The following is a 15,239-nucleotide window of genomic DNA, read 5'->3' as shown; positions in this document are numbered from 1 at the left end:
CGGAACATTCACTATGATTGATGTGTGCATGGCACATTAGAGGTGGACCTGACAATAAACATTCCAGTGGTATCGCTAAATATAATGTCAGTTTTAGTGCATTAGCGGTACAGTCATTAATTGAGGTGCCTCCACGGAAGGCATTCTGTGACCGTAAAGGTTGATATACAATCTTAAATATAATGTTAACGTGCTGCATTGGAAGTAACTGGTGTTGTCGCTGGTTGTGCAGGACCCCAACCCCTTCTTGGGTCCATCCATGGAGCCGGACACGCTTCTCCGTAGCCCCGTGCCGCCCCTGGCCAGCAAAGAGCAGGGTCGCCTGGCGTCTTCGGGCCGCAGCCTGGCCCCGCTTCACTTCCCCTCCGAGCTGCTGCCCTTCGACGAGGCTCTGAGGGACGTGTGCGCTATCAGGGCGCTAACGGACGGGGACGCTGTCGCGCGGCATGGCGGACAGCTCTTGGACATCAAAGCGGCTGAGAGGAGAGGTTCAGTGACTCGCATTTGAAATGACGCTAGTGCTATTACCTTAATGGCCTCGTCTGCTATTTAAATGCTAACAAATAACGTGAAACATCCCAGTCTGGCTAGCATAACTTTTCATAAATGTTAAGGTAATTCCTTCCAACTGCTTTTTGAACACATACAGAGCAGCGATACATATAATTTCTCAGCCCATACAGTCTATGAGGAATTTAGTAGGGGACCTTCTCCGCCTCTTCTTCTTGGTCTTAATCGCTCCGCGTGCTTTGCAGTAGAGTCAATAAATGGGGGAGCACTGCACTACTTTCCTACTATCCAGGACTTTGGTGCATCTCACGACATTTAAGCGAGAGAACAAAAATACTCCCAAAATCTCAAAATGAATTTTCCATCACAAAACAAATAATAGATTCCAAAAATTTGTACGAATAGCCGAATAGTGAACTAAGAATATGACCTATGTGCACATATACTGTATTTTCACATTTCTCAAAATAATATATAACATTGATGATGATGTTATTGTTTGAATTGTTGTGTTTGCATTGTTGCTATTTTTCTCCTTGTTGTGTGCAGAGCTGGAGAAGCAGATGAAGATTGAGAACCTGTTTGTGACGTGGCAGCAGCGGTCGGCACAGTCCAACATGCCCATTGCGGTGCGTTCATCTTTGCGTCGGTTGCGGGCATAAGTCGCAGTGCTTATAGCACAAAAAGTGCATTAGTGACGTCGCCTTTACGAGCCACAGTCAAAGCTCTCCAACGCTGTAGCCTTTGAGCAGAAAAGTTGGCTTCTTGTCATTCACATCACTTCTCCTCCTCAGCTGGCTGACTTGGAAACCCTGAAACAGTCGTCCCGCCTGGTCCACTACTGCGCCACGCCGCTGCTCTTTGACCCTCTCTTCCGAAAGCAGATTCAGGAGGAATTAGTAGCTGCTCAGCCGCCCGTCAAGGTATTGGACTGGAGGAAAATGGAGCTTCTAAATTCGGCGTGTCCATAAATCAAGATTGCTGGTCATCAGCCTGCATATACTAAAAATGAACGTATGCATGACAACGGTATTTAAAAAAAAATGTTGGCGTGTGTTGTGCACAGGCTGCTTTTTTGATGGGGCTACGTTTTGTGGAAAATATCCTTTTGGGGGTCTAAAAAAAACATTTGCTCTTGGCGGGCAGGATATTTTGCAATCCCTATCGCAGGTTTCCACTGTGTGGACAAAAAAAACAAAACTGCATATAATTGCATGACGGATTGCTTTTAGTATGTTGAGTAAATGAATTTTGAAGATTGTTAACATGGCCGTTGCATCCTTCCATTTTTCTGTCGACGGCCCCCGGAGGAAAACTTTAGGACAGCCGTGTTGCCGAGCGTCGGGCGCTTATCGCTGTTCACATTGTCTTGCAGAAGCGTCACCGGTCGAACGATTCGACGGCGTCGGGCCGCGACCGCAGCTACAGCAGCGACTCTGGCGACATGCTGCCCGGCCGGCTGAAGGAGGAGCCCTGGCTGCTGGACATCTCCAGCGGATTTCTGCAGCAGTACGTGCAGTACCTGCAAAGCTTGGGCTTCATCCTGGTGCAGGTGCGCCCGCAGTCGCCCGCTCGCAGGTCTGTATTCGCCCGTGGCGCCCGCATTGTCTTTTACTGTCACTGTTGGATTGCCATACCAACGACCCGTTGTGTATCCTCATTCATTCCGCTGACCCCACTGCCCGTCCTCCATTTTGTTCGCCAGCATCGCCCGCGCCCGCGCCGCCATGTTGAGCTCCATGTCGTCCGAGGGCAGGATGTCCTTCTCCTACGTCAAGCAGAAGAGCGAAGACAGCCCCAAGGTGAGTCAGCGCGACACATCCTGAAATTCCAACAACTGCGTTCGTCGCTTTTGTCCGTGATGTGGCGCAACAGGCAACATTCTAGGAACTTGTGGTGCATTTCAGATTTTCTTTCCTGAAAATTTTTAATTGAGTGTGCTTGTTCATTTTTTGTTCTTGTTGCTTCATTCGTGTAATTTCATAATCTGTTGTTAAAATCATCAATTTTGCATTTTTTGTGTTTTTATTTCATTTAATAACTAGTGAATTACTGATCATTCAATTATAATTACTCACATTACAAAACTAAGAATTATTTTTTATTACTATAACTATTTTAAAATCATATCATAAAATGACATTGAGTATCAATCATTTTTTCATAAAAACAATTTTATGCATGCAATTAACGTTTTTCTTTTAATAAATAATTGTTAATTTAATGGTAATGGAATTGATTTTAATTAATTTCATTAAAATGACCATTAATTATTTTACTGTGGAAAAAGTAATTCATTTCAATATACCTTCAACATGTTTTTTTTCTTGTTTTTTAAGACACTTTCTCAGTTAATTCTAATTGAATCAACAACGTTTTCTTTTTCCCTGCATGTAGTCAGAAATTATTAGAATTTGATTTAATATTCTGTCGTCCTTTTCGTCAATCCACTCTGCAGACAACTGTGTCCGCCACCACCGCTTACCACCTTCAGAGGGCGCTGCCCGGCGGGATCGTGCTGATGGAGCTAGCTTTTCAGGTACCATTTACAATAAATAAATAAATTACTCACCGGATGCTTCAGTAGGAACACCTTTCGTTAAATGATAAAATGATGCCTTTAAAAAGAGTATTCCTGGTTTTTGCTCATTGAAGTGTTCGTTAGAAGTCTCTCCTGCGAATGCTAAGACAACAAAAATATTAGACAGAGTAGTCTGTATGCGGGCTATAAGCAATGGGAAGTCAATTTGTAAATGTGTGAAAAAGTACGCTAAAGTGTTTTAATAATTATTTGTCATCTTGAAACATATGCTTTTGTTGTTGTTGTTTTTCCAGGGTTGCTACTTCTGCGTCAAGCAGTATGCACTGGAGTGTTCTCGGATCCCCATGGGCCAGTCGGTCAACTCACAGGTGGGAATTCCCCCTCACAATACCTAAACACAGCGATTTCACAAGATTTGAATGAAAAGATTTATTTAAAAAATAAATAAATAAAATAGGAACGCAAAAAGACGATCGATCTTCAGTCTTCACCAGTCGGCTAACCTGTTGCAGACTCAAGATGATTACTTTTGAACTAAACCCTTGCTATAATTTTTGAAGCTCTTAAAAAAAAAAAGTGATTTCGCAGGAGCTCAGCAAAAATCGACTTGAAATTAACTCATCAGATGAAACAGAATTACCAGTACTTTAAAAAAAAAAAAGAGACTTGCCAGGAAAAAAATGACAGGAACTTCGACAGCATTGTTTGTCATTTTTCATTGCATGTCTTTAGACGTGGTGAAGCAGCATGTGGCTCATGAGAACAATTAATCTTCATGAAGTGGTTTGATGTTTTCTTGGTATTTCCCAGTGTGAATAAGTCCTCAAGCCAACATTTTTTGCGGCAAGCCTGACACGAGACAGGCTCAATGATGTTGTTGCATCTGTCCACGTGTCACTGTCTTAACCCCCATACCCTTCCCTCCTCTTACACCCTCATTCACCCCCTACACACACACACACACACACACTTCCTATCATCTCTCCATCAGGGCGGCCTGCTCATCAAACCTCGTTGCAAGCCATTCCCGGACGCCACCCAGGTGTCTGACTGTGCGGTACGTCCCGGCCACTGTCAGGCGAGGGGTCTGGGGTGGGGCCGCGGAGTGCGTCAGTTAACTCCCACTTCGCCCTTACCTCGACACTCTGCTTGCCAGTCTCATCAGTCTTTCCTTATGCGCTTGTGGGTTGGCTGGCGGTCAAATTGTAATAAGAACCTCCTGGTTTACTTCATTGGTTGCCTAGACAAAGGTTTCATCGAACCTTTGAACTGCTGAGCTACTTTCTTGATTTTCCTGGCTGCTTGCTGGTTGTGATTCACTCCCAGTTTCTCTTGATTTCCTGCAGCGTTAACTCCCGCTTGGACTTCTTATTCTTCCCTATCGCTTGTATGCTTTGATTTTTTATATTTACTTTGAAGGAGTCAATCATGAGTCAAACGTGGATTAAAAATCAATAGTCAGCAGTTGTGCGGAGTTCCCCAGGGCGCATGGTCGGGGCCCCCACTGCTTCGATGAAGTTTCTTCTCCCTTTTGGTCCCGGCTAACAAGTGGTGTCACCAAGAGACGAACCCCCCGACTGAACCGGCCATCGAAGTCACAACGGGAGTTGACTTGGCCGCAAAAGCACCATCCGGGAGGAAGGATTAGGGACTAGTCGTAAAAACGCCAGATTGAAAGTCAGGCGTGAAGTGCAGGAACGCCACAAGGGGCGATGGAAAAGTTCATGTTTTCATGCCTTTGTGTCAAAAGGATGGTCTTATCTTTTCACCATGGTAACCACTGCCCACTAGCCGTCATCTACTTGACTCCTGGATTTGTGCAGCAAAGGTCCTGAAAGGACAGAGGGCAGGCTGTTAAAGTTAAAAACAAGTTCCCATCATGATTTGATTGGATTTTACCTGATGGGGGCAGTACTTCATACACAACTCAACCTCTTCCATAGTCCAGTTAAGAGGCAATCGGCAGCTTTTTGGACCAACAGGAGACGTTTGAGGGCGGGACTGGCTGACTCCAAAGTAAACTCCATGACAGTAATGTAGTTGAGGCATACAAGACCGTAATAAGTGAATTCAACATGACATGTGCCCTTTGCGCAAAGCATCCACCCATTTCTTCATGGCTCGTCCTGTTCAGTGTGACGGGTGAGCCGGGGTCCACGCTGAACTGGTCTGCATAGTCAATTCCAGGGCAAAAATAGTCAGACCGGCATCCTCACTAACTGAACTCAACGCAGCGCCATTAATCTGATGATTACCCCCAGCTTGGTCTGCTCCCTTTCTCCTCATTTCCCACAATGCTCTGCTCGCTTTTCGCTGCGATTGACGCGGGATGAACGAACAAACCTGTCTTCCAGCTCTCCATGCTCTTCACCGAGGAGTGCGACAAGGTGCGCGACTTGATGCACGTGCACTCGTTCAGCTACGACTTCCACCTGCGGGTAGTCCACCAGTACTTGGTGGGCTGCCACATGACGCTGCGCCAGGGCTACCAGCTCACTGACTTCCTCAGAGACTTCATCGTGCAGCACCCCGACATCCCCAAGTTTGGACGCAACCACGTCTTCCAAGGTGGGGATGACGAGCATCCTCGTACCTGGCCTTCCATTCATACTGCCTTTGTAGAATATGAGTCAAGCAGCGAAATCCATCTGTTTTTAGCAACCTCAGGGGGCAGCCATTTTCTAACTTGCTGCTCACTGAAAATGACATCACGGTTGCTCAGGGCTCACCTATTTTCTGAAGTTCAGCCATGATTGGTTGTTACCTGAGCAACTGTGATGTCAGTTTTAGTCGGCAGCAAGTGGCCCCGTGAGACGGCTTTTACCGCTTCACTCATATTTCATCCATCCATTTTAAAAATCAACTTATGCTCACATGGTTGGCAGGCGTGCTGGAACCCTATCCCAGCTATCTTCGGGCTGTAGGTGGGTTACACCCTGAACTGGTTGCTAGCCAATCGGAGCCCTTTCTACAATCCTACGTGCTAAATCATTTGCAAGACAGTTTATTTTGTTCCCCAGTAAAGTTTAACATATTTGCTGCTGGCACAAAAGTGACACTTGGAACCGCGTCCACATTCTATGGGGTGGGAGCTTCGAGATGCTTCTCGTGGGCTTCCTGATTATCCTCCTGCCATCCTTTGATCAAGGGAGTTTCTCCACCGCCACGAGGATGATCACGGCCCATCAGCTGTACAACTACATCACTGATCACGCCAGCATATACGGCATGAAGCCCCTGCGCATGTCCAAGGCCGCCGTCACCACCGAGGCCAAGAAGGCCGCGCCAGACCAGCACGAGTACGCTCTGGTCGCCTTGTGGAACAGGTAGGACAAGCGCCCCCGCCGCAAACGCCCGAGCTGCCCGACTTGACTCGGAATTCTTTCCCTGCTCCAGCTCGGGTTCTTACAAGGACCTGGAGGGCCTTCATCACCATGACGACTTTGACGTTTCCCTGGTGGTGTGTCACAATGCTGCTCCCTTTGAGGAACAGTCGGAGGGGGAGAGACACTTGCTGAGGTAGGAGAAGCCGATTGAAGCTGGGTTGTTGGAATCTTCCTGAGAGGAAAACGGTGTGGGGGCAGACGTGTGAAATGGCCTGCTCGGATGTCACAAGTTGGTCAGATTCTGACTGTCTCGTTCGGAGACACGTTTTCGGAAATGATCATTTCACAAAAGATTTCCTTAAGTTTGAACTCGGTGGGTGGGCACGACTGTTTGCATACAGGACAAGAAACGCCATTTTCCAGAAACCTCCCCTTGAAGACCAAAGTGTGTGTTTGCAGGTTGCACTTCTACGTGATCATGACGAGCCAGCGTGAGCTCTTCCCCCGTCTCACAGCTGACATGCGACGCTTCAAGAAACTTCCTCCGATCCACCGTGAGCCCGGCGAGCTGGGCGGACGCCCGGCCCTGGATCGAGCGGAGGCCTGCACGTCCCCCAGCGGCGAGCGGGACCTCTGGGAGGAACCCACCAGGACCGGGTCCGAGGCCTGCACGCCCAGCGACGGCAATGAGTTCTATCCGTTAGTGGGCGCCGCCGTCCGGTCCCAGGGATTGCTCGACCCGTCCCCGCTGTTCCCACTGCTCAACAGTGAGGTGGCCGCCGCCCGCCGGCAGATCCAGGCCAGCGTGGAGGAAGCCATGGGGCACTGCCGTCGCGACAACCTGTGGAGGAGGCTGTTCCACGGCGAGCACCTTGCACTGGACAAGCTGAAGCTGACCAAGTTGTCCTTCTGCGAGCTGGAGGAGCTGCTGGAGTCTGTCCAGAGCCGCTCAGTCGGGGACATCGACCCCCAGCTGGTGAGAACCACCCTCTTCTTTCAGCGTAAGGGTCCGAATATTTTAAAATCGGTGTCCTCTTGACCGTACAGCCCCAGTGGCGAGCCATTGGACGCTGTAAGGTACGGTACAAATTTAGGACCCTTTTTTCTGACGGTGCAGGAAGGGGCCACGCCAGTCCTGAAACTTATCGCTGTGTTATTTTGTACAGGAAAGAGTTCTGTGATGTCATAGGTAGACTTGAAAACCATTAACGTGTGAGATTGTGGCGTGACGTGTTGGTGGTTTTGGTGTCCCTGCAGGACTGCTTCCTGAATATGAGTACAACCTGGTACCAGAGTCTCATTAAAGTCTTGCTTGGCCGATTCCCTCAAAGTTGTCGCCATTTTGACGACGGCGGCATTCAATACCTGGTGAGACTTCATCTGCCTCCGCCGCCTAAAACTGGATAGGTAACTATGCATCCGATCTAACCCCTGCTGCCTCTGCGTTGCAGGCTGTTCTGAACCAGAAGTTCACTGACTGCTTCGTTTTGGTCTTCCTCGACTCCCAAGCTGGCAAAACGGTGAGTAGTCAAGATGACGTCATCTCTTCCAACCGGTGCATTTTCCACGATTTTGTCGTTGCAGAGCCTGAAGGTGGTTTTGCGAGAGCCGCTGCCGCCGCAGCCGCAGGACGGCGGCAGTCCGCCACCTCAGCTGGTCTCCATGTACCATCACCTGGAGTCCGTCATCAACACGGCCTGCTACAACCTCTGGACCGGACTCTTATAGCCAATGCTCCTTCTCCCTCAACTTCATGTCTTTCATCCCGCAGTTGAAGAAAAAGCCAGTTTGCGCTGGATGTCGTTAGCAAGCTGGCTAGTTCCAGAAGCTGCGTCATGGACTGCTAGCATTAAGCTAAGCTGCCGGAAAACATTTTTAAATTATTTTGGCATTTGTGCATCATATTTTTTAAACTATTCTTGAATTTGGACTCCTTTTGGGTCCTTTCGGTCTGCAGGGTGTGTTCCAGGCTTAGGAATGATCGACAAGGCGGTGCGTGGAAGTGTTGCGGCTTTTGTACTCAGTGCTGAAAAACTGGACATGACATTCCCACACGAGCAGAGTCCGGAATGAATTGGAATGTGTGAGACTTTCCATCCAGCCATTTCAAAGGCACGCTGCACCCTGGCTTGGTCGCCCGGTCAATCACAGGACCACCATACGTACGTACAGACCTGGTATCACGGAACTTTTCATCTCTCTATCAACATCAAGGGGGAAGCCAGAGTCTATGACTCACTGGTTTTGGACTCTGGATTGGTCACCAGTCAATCACATGACCACCACACACATCATCCAGTCATTGAGTGTGAAATGGCAAAGTGGTTAAAAATGTGCCCTACCAAGACCACCAGCACCCCGGACACAGGTCTGCGGTGTCCTTAAGCAAGACCCTGGTACCCTGAACCGCTTCCCGGGCAATTAAGCAGCACCCTGCTCCACTAACCGTGTAGGTTTGCTGTGATGGTTCTTCAAATTTCATTTACATGACCCCAAAAAAAAAGAGGCTCTCCATCTGGATGTTACAGCACTTATACTGCTCAGAGTGAGACCAGAGTCTAAGACTAACTGACCGACCCGCACGCTCCCCCAGTCCCTGAAAAGGACATGTTGGACTCTTCATCCATCGTGCACGTTTCCTGTTTAGGGGCAAGTCAGAATCTCTGACTGACAGAGTGTGGACTCTGGCTTGGATCTGGACTGCGGACATTTAGTGCCTTGTGTTGGACTTTGCTACCACGTCAGTGTTTGTTCTGGGATTACAGCCCCTCACATTTTTTGCTTTTCACTGCCCAAAAGTGCCTTGCTATTTTTTTTTTTGAAGCACAAAGTCTGATGAGGACATTTCCAGAGTTTTTTTTTTTTGGGGGGGGGGGTTCTCCCCTTCATCGTTAATGGCATCATGCTCAATTGTGCCACTGTTAGCCAAATGTACATAAACACAAGCGCGGTGAGCTGTCGGATGTCAAACACTGGAGACCATAACTGAAAGAGTGACTGCACTCGCTTCAACTGTATCACCTGTGTCCTAAGCACTGTACATTGAGACTGCAGCCAATGATTATTTAATCATTCTTTTGAATTATTTAAACATTTACATTTCAATCCCTTTATTAAAATACGGGACTTTATTTAAAATTAACAGTGCAGAAAACAAATCAATTGCGATCCAGTTCTTTGGGTCCCTAACAGAAAATAGGCAAAAATGTTGATCACTCTTTTCCAAAGTAAGAACAAATGTTTTATTCAAAACAAAGAATCAGTCTATTATCATGGAGGACAACAGGCAATTGGAGAATATTGACACTGAAGCCTAAATGCAGAGGATTATGGCAATTTTTAATTAAAGCTATCAAAACAATCGCTTATCAAAAATAATTGTTGGTGAATTTGATAATAGATTAACTGTGGATGAATCATTGCAGCTCTGCTGTATCTGATTTGGTACACGATACAGGCCACATCATGCACTCTAACAAATGCTCAATAAATCAGAAACGTTCATTCGATCACTTTTCAAATTTTTTTTTTGGTGTGATTTAGCGTTTTGCCGTGTAGCCTCATTTCCTGCGTGTCCAGTAATGTTGGAGCCAACCCAAACCGTCCTGCGTCTTTCCTGGAAGAAGAGGGCAAGTGCAAGGTTGACAAGATGGAGCGGCAGTTTGAAAACGCTGGTAATGGCGCATGCGAGCCCACCTCGCGGCTTGTATTCGCAGCCGACGTAGCCTCGGTAGCCGAGCGTCTCCAGCATGGAAAAGACGTAGTCGTAGTTGATCTCGCCGGCGCTGTCCGGCTCATTTCTGCCGGGGACCTGAGCCACCTGAACGTGACCTGGTGCCAAAATGTCACAATGACGTTTTGATGATGTCATCGGTGGCCACAAGTCATATTGTGGTGATTTGATGGCATTTTCATTCTCATGGAAAACTTTTTAGGACTGTTTTTCAAATGTCATTTCATTATTTAAGACCTTTTTAATTTAATTTGATTCGTTGGTTAACGCGTCACTCACCCAGCAGCGGCAGATATCGCCGCATGTTTTGCGTCAGGTTCCCATCCATAATTTGCCAGTGGAAAACATCCTGCAAGTATAAAATGTGGACGTTTATCGAGTCGACACATAAAAAACAAAACACTTGGCGAGCGTCCACTCACCATTTGCAGTTTGATGTTGTCGTTGGCAACTTTCCCCAAGATGGTGGCGGCTGTGCACAAAGAACGAGCCCGAGACAGGATTTATTTGTTATCTGGCTCGAGCCAAACATGTTTTTACCATCGTGAGGCGACGACAGGAAATATCGAGCGTCCGTCAGCCGTGTGTTGATGGGCTCGATCAGGCCGGTCATTCCTTCCTACAGCCAACAGGAAGTTCAGTTTGTTGTTGTCACGGTCAGCAGTTGCTACAGCGACATGTCCGTGGCTTCACCTCGGAGAGCATTTTGGCAGCGTAGTTGAGGTTCCGTACGAACACCTCCTCCATCTCCTGGATGACCGCCCTGCCGCCATCCGCTCCCGCCGGAATTCGGCCGGCCATCAAATGGATCCTGACATGTCAACCACGCCGCAAGCAACTCATACAAATAGGCAACTTATCCAGTTTGCATTTGTATTTTTACATTTTATTTTAATTGAATATACTAATTCTATAATTATTTGAATTCAATTTTAAATGTACTCAGTTTGTAATTTTATTTCAAATATATAGCTTAATTTCTGTGTGTGCTGCGTGTGACCTTTTGCAGTCCAGAGCTCGCGCGTACTCAATGGCCTGATCCAGTCCTCGTTTGAAGTCTTCTTCTCTTCCAGGTACCGCCGCCAAGCCCAACTCGCCCGCCGTGACGTCACCTGCAACACGTAATTATGCGATGACGATGGGGATAAGGACGGGGACGGGAGGTGTGGTTGAGTTTTCCCAACCGGGCGGCGTGTTGATGAGGACGACCTCCAGGTCGTGGTCGTCTTTGGCCCGTCGGAGCTCCTGCAGGTCGGCATCGTAGAGCCAGGCCGCCTCCACCGCTCGAAAGCCAGCAGCGGCGGCTGCGTGCATCCGTTGCGGGAAGTCTGGCAGCTCGGTGAACAGCCAGCTGATGTTAGCGCAGAAGCGAAGCGCCGCGGAGGATGATGACGACGACATGCCGGAAAGTTTATCTACTCTCCCCTCCACGAACCTTTCACGTGCGGGCAGCTGCGACGTAAGCGGAAGTACAACGAAGACATAATTAGTCACGTGACTCCATACTTTCGTTTTTCGAACACTTACACAAACAATAATGTATAGAAGTGTGTAGTATAAGGTCTAGTTGTGTTATTTTTCTTTAACTTGCAAAAGTCACCTTGAGTGAGATACCTGTATTTTGTCACGTTAACTATGACGTATGCGGAAATGGAGAAAAACTAATTGCGTGACTCGTCATGGTTTCGTTGTTCTAATCCAGGCATGTCCAGCTCCGGGCCTAGGGGGCCACTTTCCTGCCTGCTTTCTAGCTCTCTCAGCTGCAACACACCTGATTCAGATGATCAGCTCATCAGCCAGCTCTGAAGCAGCATTAGAACGATCCTGAAGATTTGATTTAGGTGCGTTGCTCCTTGGAGAGCTGGAAAACAGGCTGGACAGCGGCCCTTGAGGACCGACTTTGGATACCGCTGTTCTAATGCTTAGTAACACAGAAAGAAGTTCACATTTTTACAACGCGGAACCATTAAACATCTCTATTTCTTTCTAGTTACCTTTTTTGAAATTGGGAAAGGCACCGTGAACACTCCATGGTACGTCCACTCTGACGCACTGAACGTGGAAGCGGTGCGCAAACAACACTAGTTGTTCTTCGAAATGAGTCCACACCATGATGTGTCAAAATTCGTCGGCTCCAAGGCCAAATTTGAAGGCCACATGATGTAATACACAGTGTGCCTCGATCGCATGCAGGTGTCTAAATTCACGGAACCTTCTAATATTGCCTTTAAATCCGGCATTCGTTGCTATGGAGACGGGCCCCGCGCGAACGCTGCCTTGGCGTACGCTTTCTTAGCCTTCGTTGCCCCATGCTTCTTCGACGCGATTGTTCGGATTTTGACACAGCTTTTGTAATATGTGCCCAGTCCATTGTTTGCTTACATGTGCCTTGACATTGACTTGCGAACAGTCCAGAATGCACACCACCTCAGCTGGGCTCCGCTCCAGCTTTCATCTAAAGATTTTTTTAAATGAGTTTCCCTTTGCTGATTTTTCCTGATTTGTGAAATTTTGCAGGCATCCCGTCGGCCACGTTGGTGGTCATATTGTTGCCGTGCTGGCGAGCGCAAGCGAGGAAGTCAATTAGCTGCCTGTGATGGCCCCCCCGGCAATACTCGTTCATTCGTGATTGGGCTCACAGCACCCCCTCTGGCAAAGACAAGGCATTACACCTACCACCACCATGAAAGTTAGCCAACTTTTCTCTATTTCGTAATAATTTTCCCAGTACTAGTGCCATGTGTCACACACAAATAAATGATCAGTGTTTGAGCATTTCTTTGATATTTAGATAAGTATTTAGATATTGATATTTAGATTGTGTGCGCATATTCCTCATGAGTAGAACAACTTTGGCATACAAGTAGTTCAACGATATGTTACTAGTAGGAAAGAAGTGCACTAGTTCGCTGCAAGCTACTTGTTAGGTTACGAGTGACATATAACTTTACCAATTAGCAGTACTAGTAGCGCCTAGATGTCAGCTAGTGCACAATTTTGCCTTACATTAACATTTAACAAAATTGTACATTTAACATGTTTGTATCTTGTAATAACCGTGCTTCTTGATCGTTATTTTATTAATGCAATTTTAGATGCTCACCAATGTATTTTTACTTCAATTTTTTTAAGACTTTGTGTTGCTTTTTATATGATTTCCAAATTATTTGGAATGATTTTCTATGATTGTTTTGTTTCTAATGTGCATCATTTGCGGTGGCGAGCAGAGGGACATTGTGCAGTGACAAAGATGCTTCGTGCCATCTGCCACTGGAAGTCTACCTTGAGAGAATGAAGCTAATATTAGCATGCATGCCCTCAGGAGGGCGGGGCCATCTGGTGGCTTCTTCAACTTGGTGGTAGGGGGCCAAAGGAGAGGGGAGCTGGTTGACCACAACTTTGTGCAGATACAGTAGAGTATAATGATTTGCAAATCATGTTTAACCAATATGTAATTTAATACATTACACAATACAAAGACAAGATATTTAACTGATGATTTTTTATTGCTTTTCGCAAATAATCATGAACTTAGAACATACATTCTGTATGTGTGTGTGTGTGTATGTTTTATTGTGAACGTACTTAAATAGTTTTCTTACTATATGACTATTCATGTGTATTATTTAACCATAAAAAATTGGATTGGATAAACTTTATTGTCAAATGTACTGTATGTAAAACATACAGCACAGATGAAATTTCTTCCCTATCAACACAAAACAAAGTATTCGTATGGATTAATTTTCAGTCTTTTTTTTTTTTTTAGTTCACACACACGAACATTCTTCTCTATTCGAAGTTATTAAATGTGACTCGAGTGTTATGACATCACGACTGACGTATGCGTGAGCGCCCAAGTTAGCCGCCAAATCAATCCACCAATCAACGTGGCCTGGTGAGCTGGGCTTTCCGGAAGGAGCCGAGCTCCTCCGAAGTTTTTCGAACGACAAGCGAGCATCAGCGCGTAGCTCAACGGCTTTCTTTCTTCTTCTCCTTTTGATTTTCCTCCTCTTCTTTTTCCTTTTCTTGTTGTCCTTGTTGACGGACGACCACCGAGGCTGACCAAGCGGAACCACTGGACGGCACCGGAAGAGGAGACCCGTGCACGTGAGCCAAGGATTTATTTATCGGGACTTTTTTTCTTCAGATTTTGCGGTGGATCTTGCGCGTGTGGACTGATTTTGTTTTTGTTTTGGGGTTCTTGCGTTTGTTGATGTTCTTCTGTGGAACACCTGCAGAAGAAGCAGACCACCTCGCACGTCCACCAACTCGAGAACATGGTGAGCGTGTGCGTTCGTGTGTGCGTGTGTGCGCACGTGCATGTGTGCGCACGCCGGTATCCCTGTGTGCGCGCCGTTGACGTGCTGTGTTAAAATTGAATTGAAATTATTTAATAACATGGTATAAATTCAATTGAATGAAGACAAATAATAACAACGAAAATAATAATGGAAATAATAATCACTGGAACAATCTGGCTCGGATACATTATGACTGAGCTATTTAGATTAGATTTCTTTTTCTAGTTTTATTTAAGTTCTTTTTCATTTTAAAAAATGCAAACCTTATATTTTGTATAGTTTTATTTTGTTATGTATCAGTTTTATCTGAATAATAAACTCTTTATGATCAATTATTCCAGATTTAAGACTAGATTTATTTTTTTGTTTTTATGACGTTATTTATTCATTCGTTATTGAAATACATGATTTTTTTTCTGATTAATGAACTGTCATGCAAGTGTAAAAAGAAGTTAACCACTGTTAACATTCGTCAAAAAAGATTGAAAAATAATCATATAAAACCAAAGTGATCATAATCATTACAATAAATAATTTCCACTCAAATATAATAATAATAAACTGGCTATGATGCAATATTAAGAGGACATTTTTCTTTTTTCATTTAAAAAAAAGTATTTTATAAACTTATTGTGATGCAAAAAAAAAATCAACTCAGCCGCAAATAATGTCTGTCACACTTTTTTTTTTTTTTTGCCATTCTGATTTAATCTTTAACCGTCCTTTTCCATGTCACTTCAAAGATTTTGTCATTCACAATTTGCAAACAAAAAGCCAACGTGAGACATTGCTCATGTTTACCATCTAGCAGTGGGGGTCTGAAA

General features: G+C 45.8%; 3 protein-coding genes across 20 annotated transcripts in view; 2 read left to right on the top strand and 1 right to left on the bottom strand.

The window, feature by feature from the left end:
- The window catches only part of szt2 (SZT2 subunit of KICSTOR complex), a 35,026-nt gene extending 25,139 nt beyond the window's left edge, over window positions 1-9,887 (top strand). For 7 of the 9 annotated variants that reach the window (XM_086115628.1, XM_086115631.1, XM_086115632.1 and 4 more), the window contains 15 exons: window positions 233-488; window positions 1,060-1,139; window positions 1,305-1,433; window positions 1,886-2,088; window positions 2,216-2,312; window positions 2,969-3,049; window positions 3,346-3,420; window positions 4,044-4,109; window positions 5,407-5,620; window positions 6,201-6,378; window positions 6,449-6,571; window positions 6,838-7,354; window positions 7,636-7,746; window positions 7,830-7,898; window positions 7,963-9,887. In XM_086115628.1, coding sequence (XP_085971754.1) covers window positions 233-488; window positions 1,060-1,139; window positions 1,305-1,433; window positions 1,886-2,088; window positions 2,216-2,312; window positions 2,969-3,049; window positions 3,346-3,420; window positions 4,044-4,109; window positions 5,407-5,620; window positions 6,201-6,378; window positions 6,449-6,571; window positions 6,838-7,354; window positions 7,636-7,746; window positions 7,830-7,898; window positions 7,963-8,106 — 2,343 coding nt within the window. In that variant the 3' untranslated portion in view covers window positions 8,107-9,887. The remainder of the gene's footprint in view (window positions 1-232; window positions 489-1,059; window positions 1,140-1,304; window positions 1,434-1,885; window positions 2,089-2,215; window positions 2,313-2,968; window positions 3,050-3,345; window positions 3,421-4,043; window positions 4,110-5,406; window positions 5,621-6,200; window positions 6,379-6,448; window positions 6,572-6,837; window positions 7,355-7,635; window positions 7,747-7,829; window positions 7,899-7,962) is intronic. The other 2 variants (XM_086115634.1, XM_086115633.1) reach the window with 2 other exon arrangements.
- Window positions 9,597-11,512, bottom strand: hyi (hydroxypyruvate isomerase). The gene is made up of 8 exons (XM_086115647.1): window positions 11,296-11,512; window positions 11,112-11,223; window positions 10,805-10,922; window positions 10,652-10,730; window positions 10,534-10,583; window positions 10,391-10,460; window positions 10,075-10,209; window positions 9,597-9,994 (listed from the first exon to the last, which is right to left on the bottom strand). Exons 1-8 carry the CDS (start codon window positions 11,510-11,512, stop codon window positions 9,939-9,941), a joined length of 837 nt encoding a protein of 278 aa, XP_085971773.1. The 3' UTR covers window positions 9,597-9,938.
- Window positions 11,446-15,239, top strand: part of ptprfa (protein tyrosine phosphatase receptor type Fa) — a 35,081-nt gene continuing 31,287 nt past the window's right edge. For 9 of the 10 annotated variants that reach the window (XM_086115645.1, XM_086115643.1, XM_086115646.1 and 6 more), the window contains exons 1-3: window positions 11,446-11,570; window positions 12,629-14,221; window positions 14,353-14,394. The gene's annotated coding sequence lies outside the window, so the exon portion shown is untranslated. Of the gene's footprint in view, window positions 11,571-12,628; window positions 14,395-15,239 lie in introns of all 10 variants that reach the window. The other variant, XM_086115638.1, reaches the window with a different exon arrangement.

Source organism: Hippocampus guttulatus, chromosome 7 (genome assembly GCF_054856545.1).
Source record: "Hippocampus guttulatus isolate MCC_2025c chromosome 7, RoL_Hgut_1.0, whole genome shotgun sequence".
Lineage (NCBI taxonomy): Eukaryota > Metazoa > Chordata > Actinopteri > Syngnathiformes > Syngnathidae > Hippocampus > Hippocampus guttulatus.
This window is presented reverse-complemented; position numbering and strand designations above follow the sequence as displayed.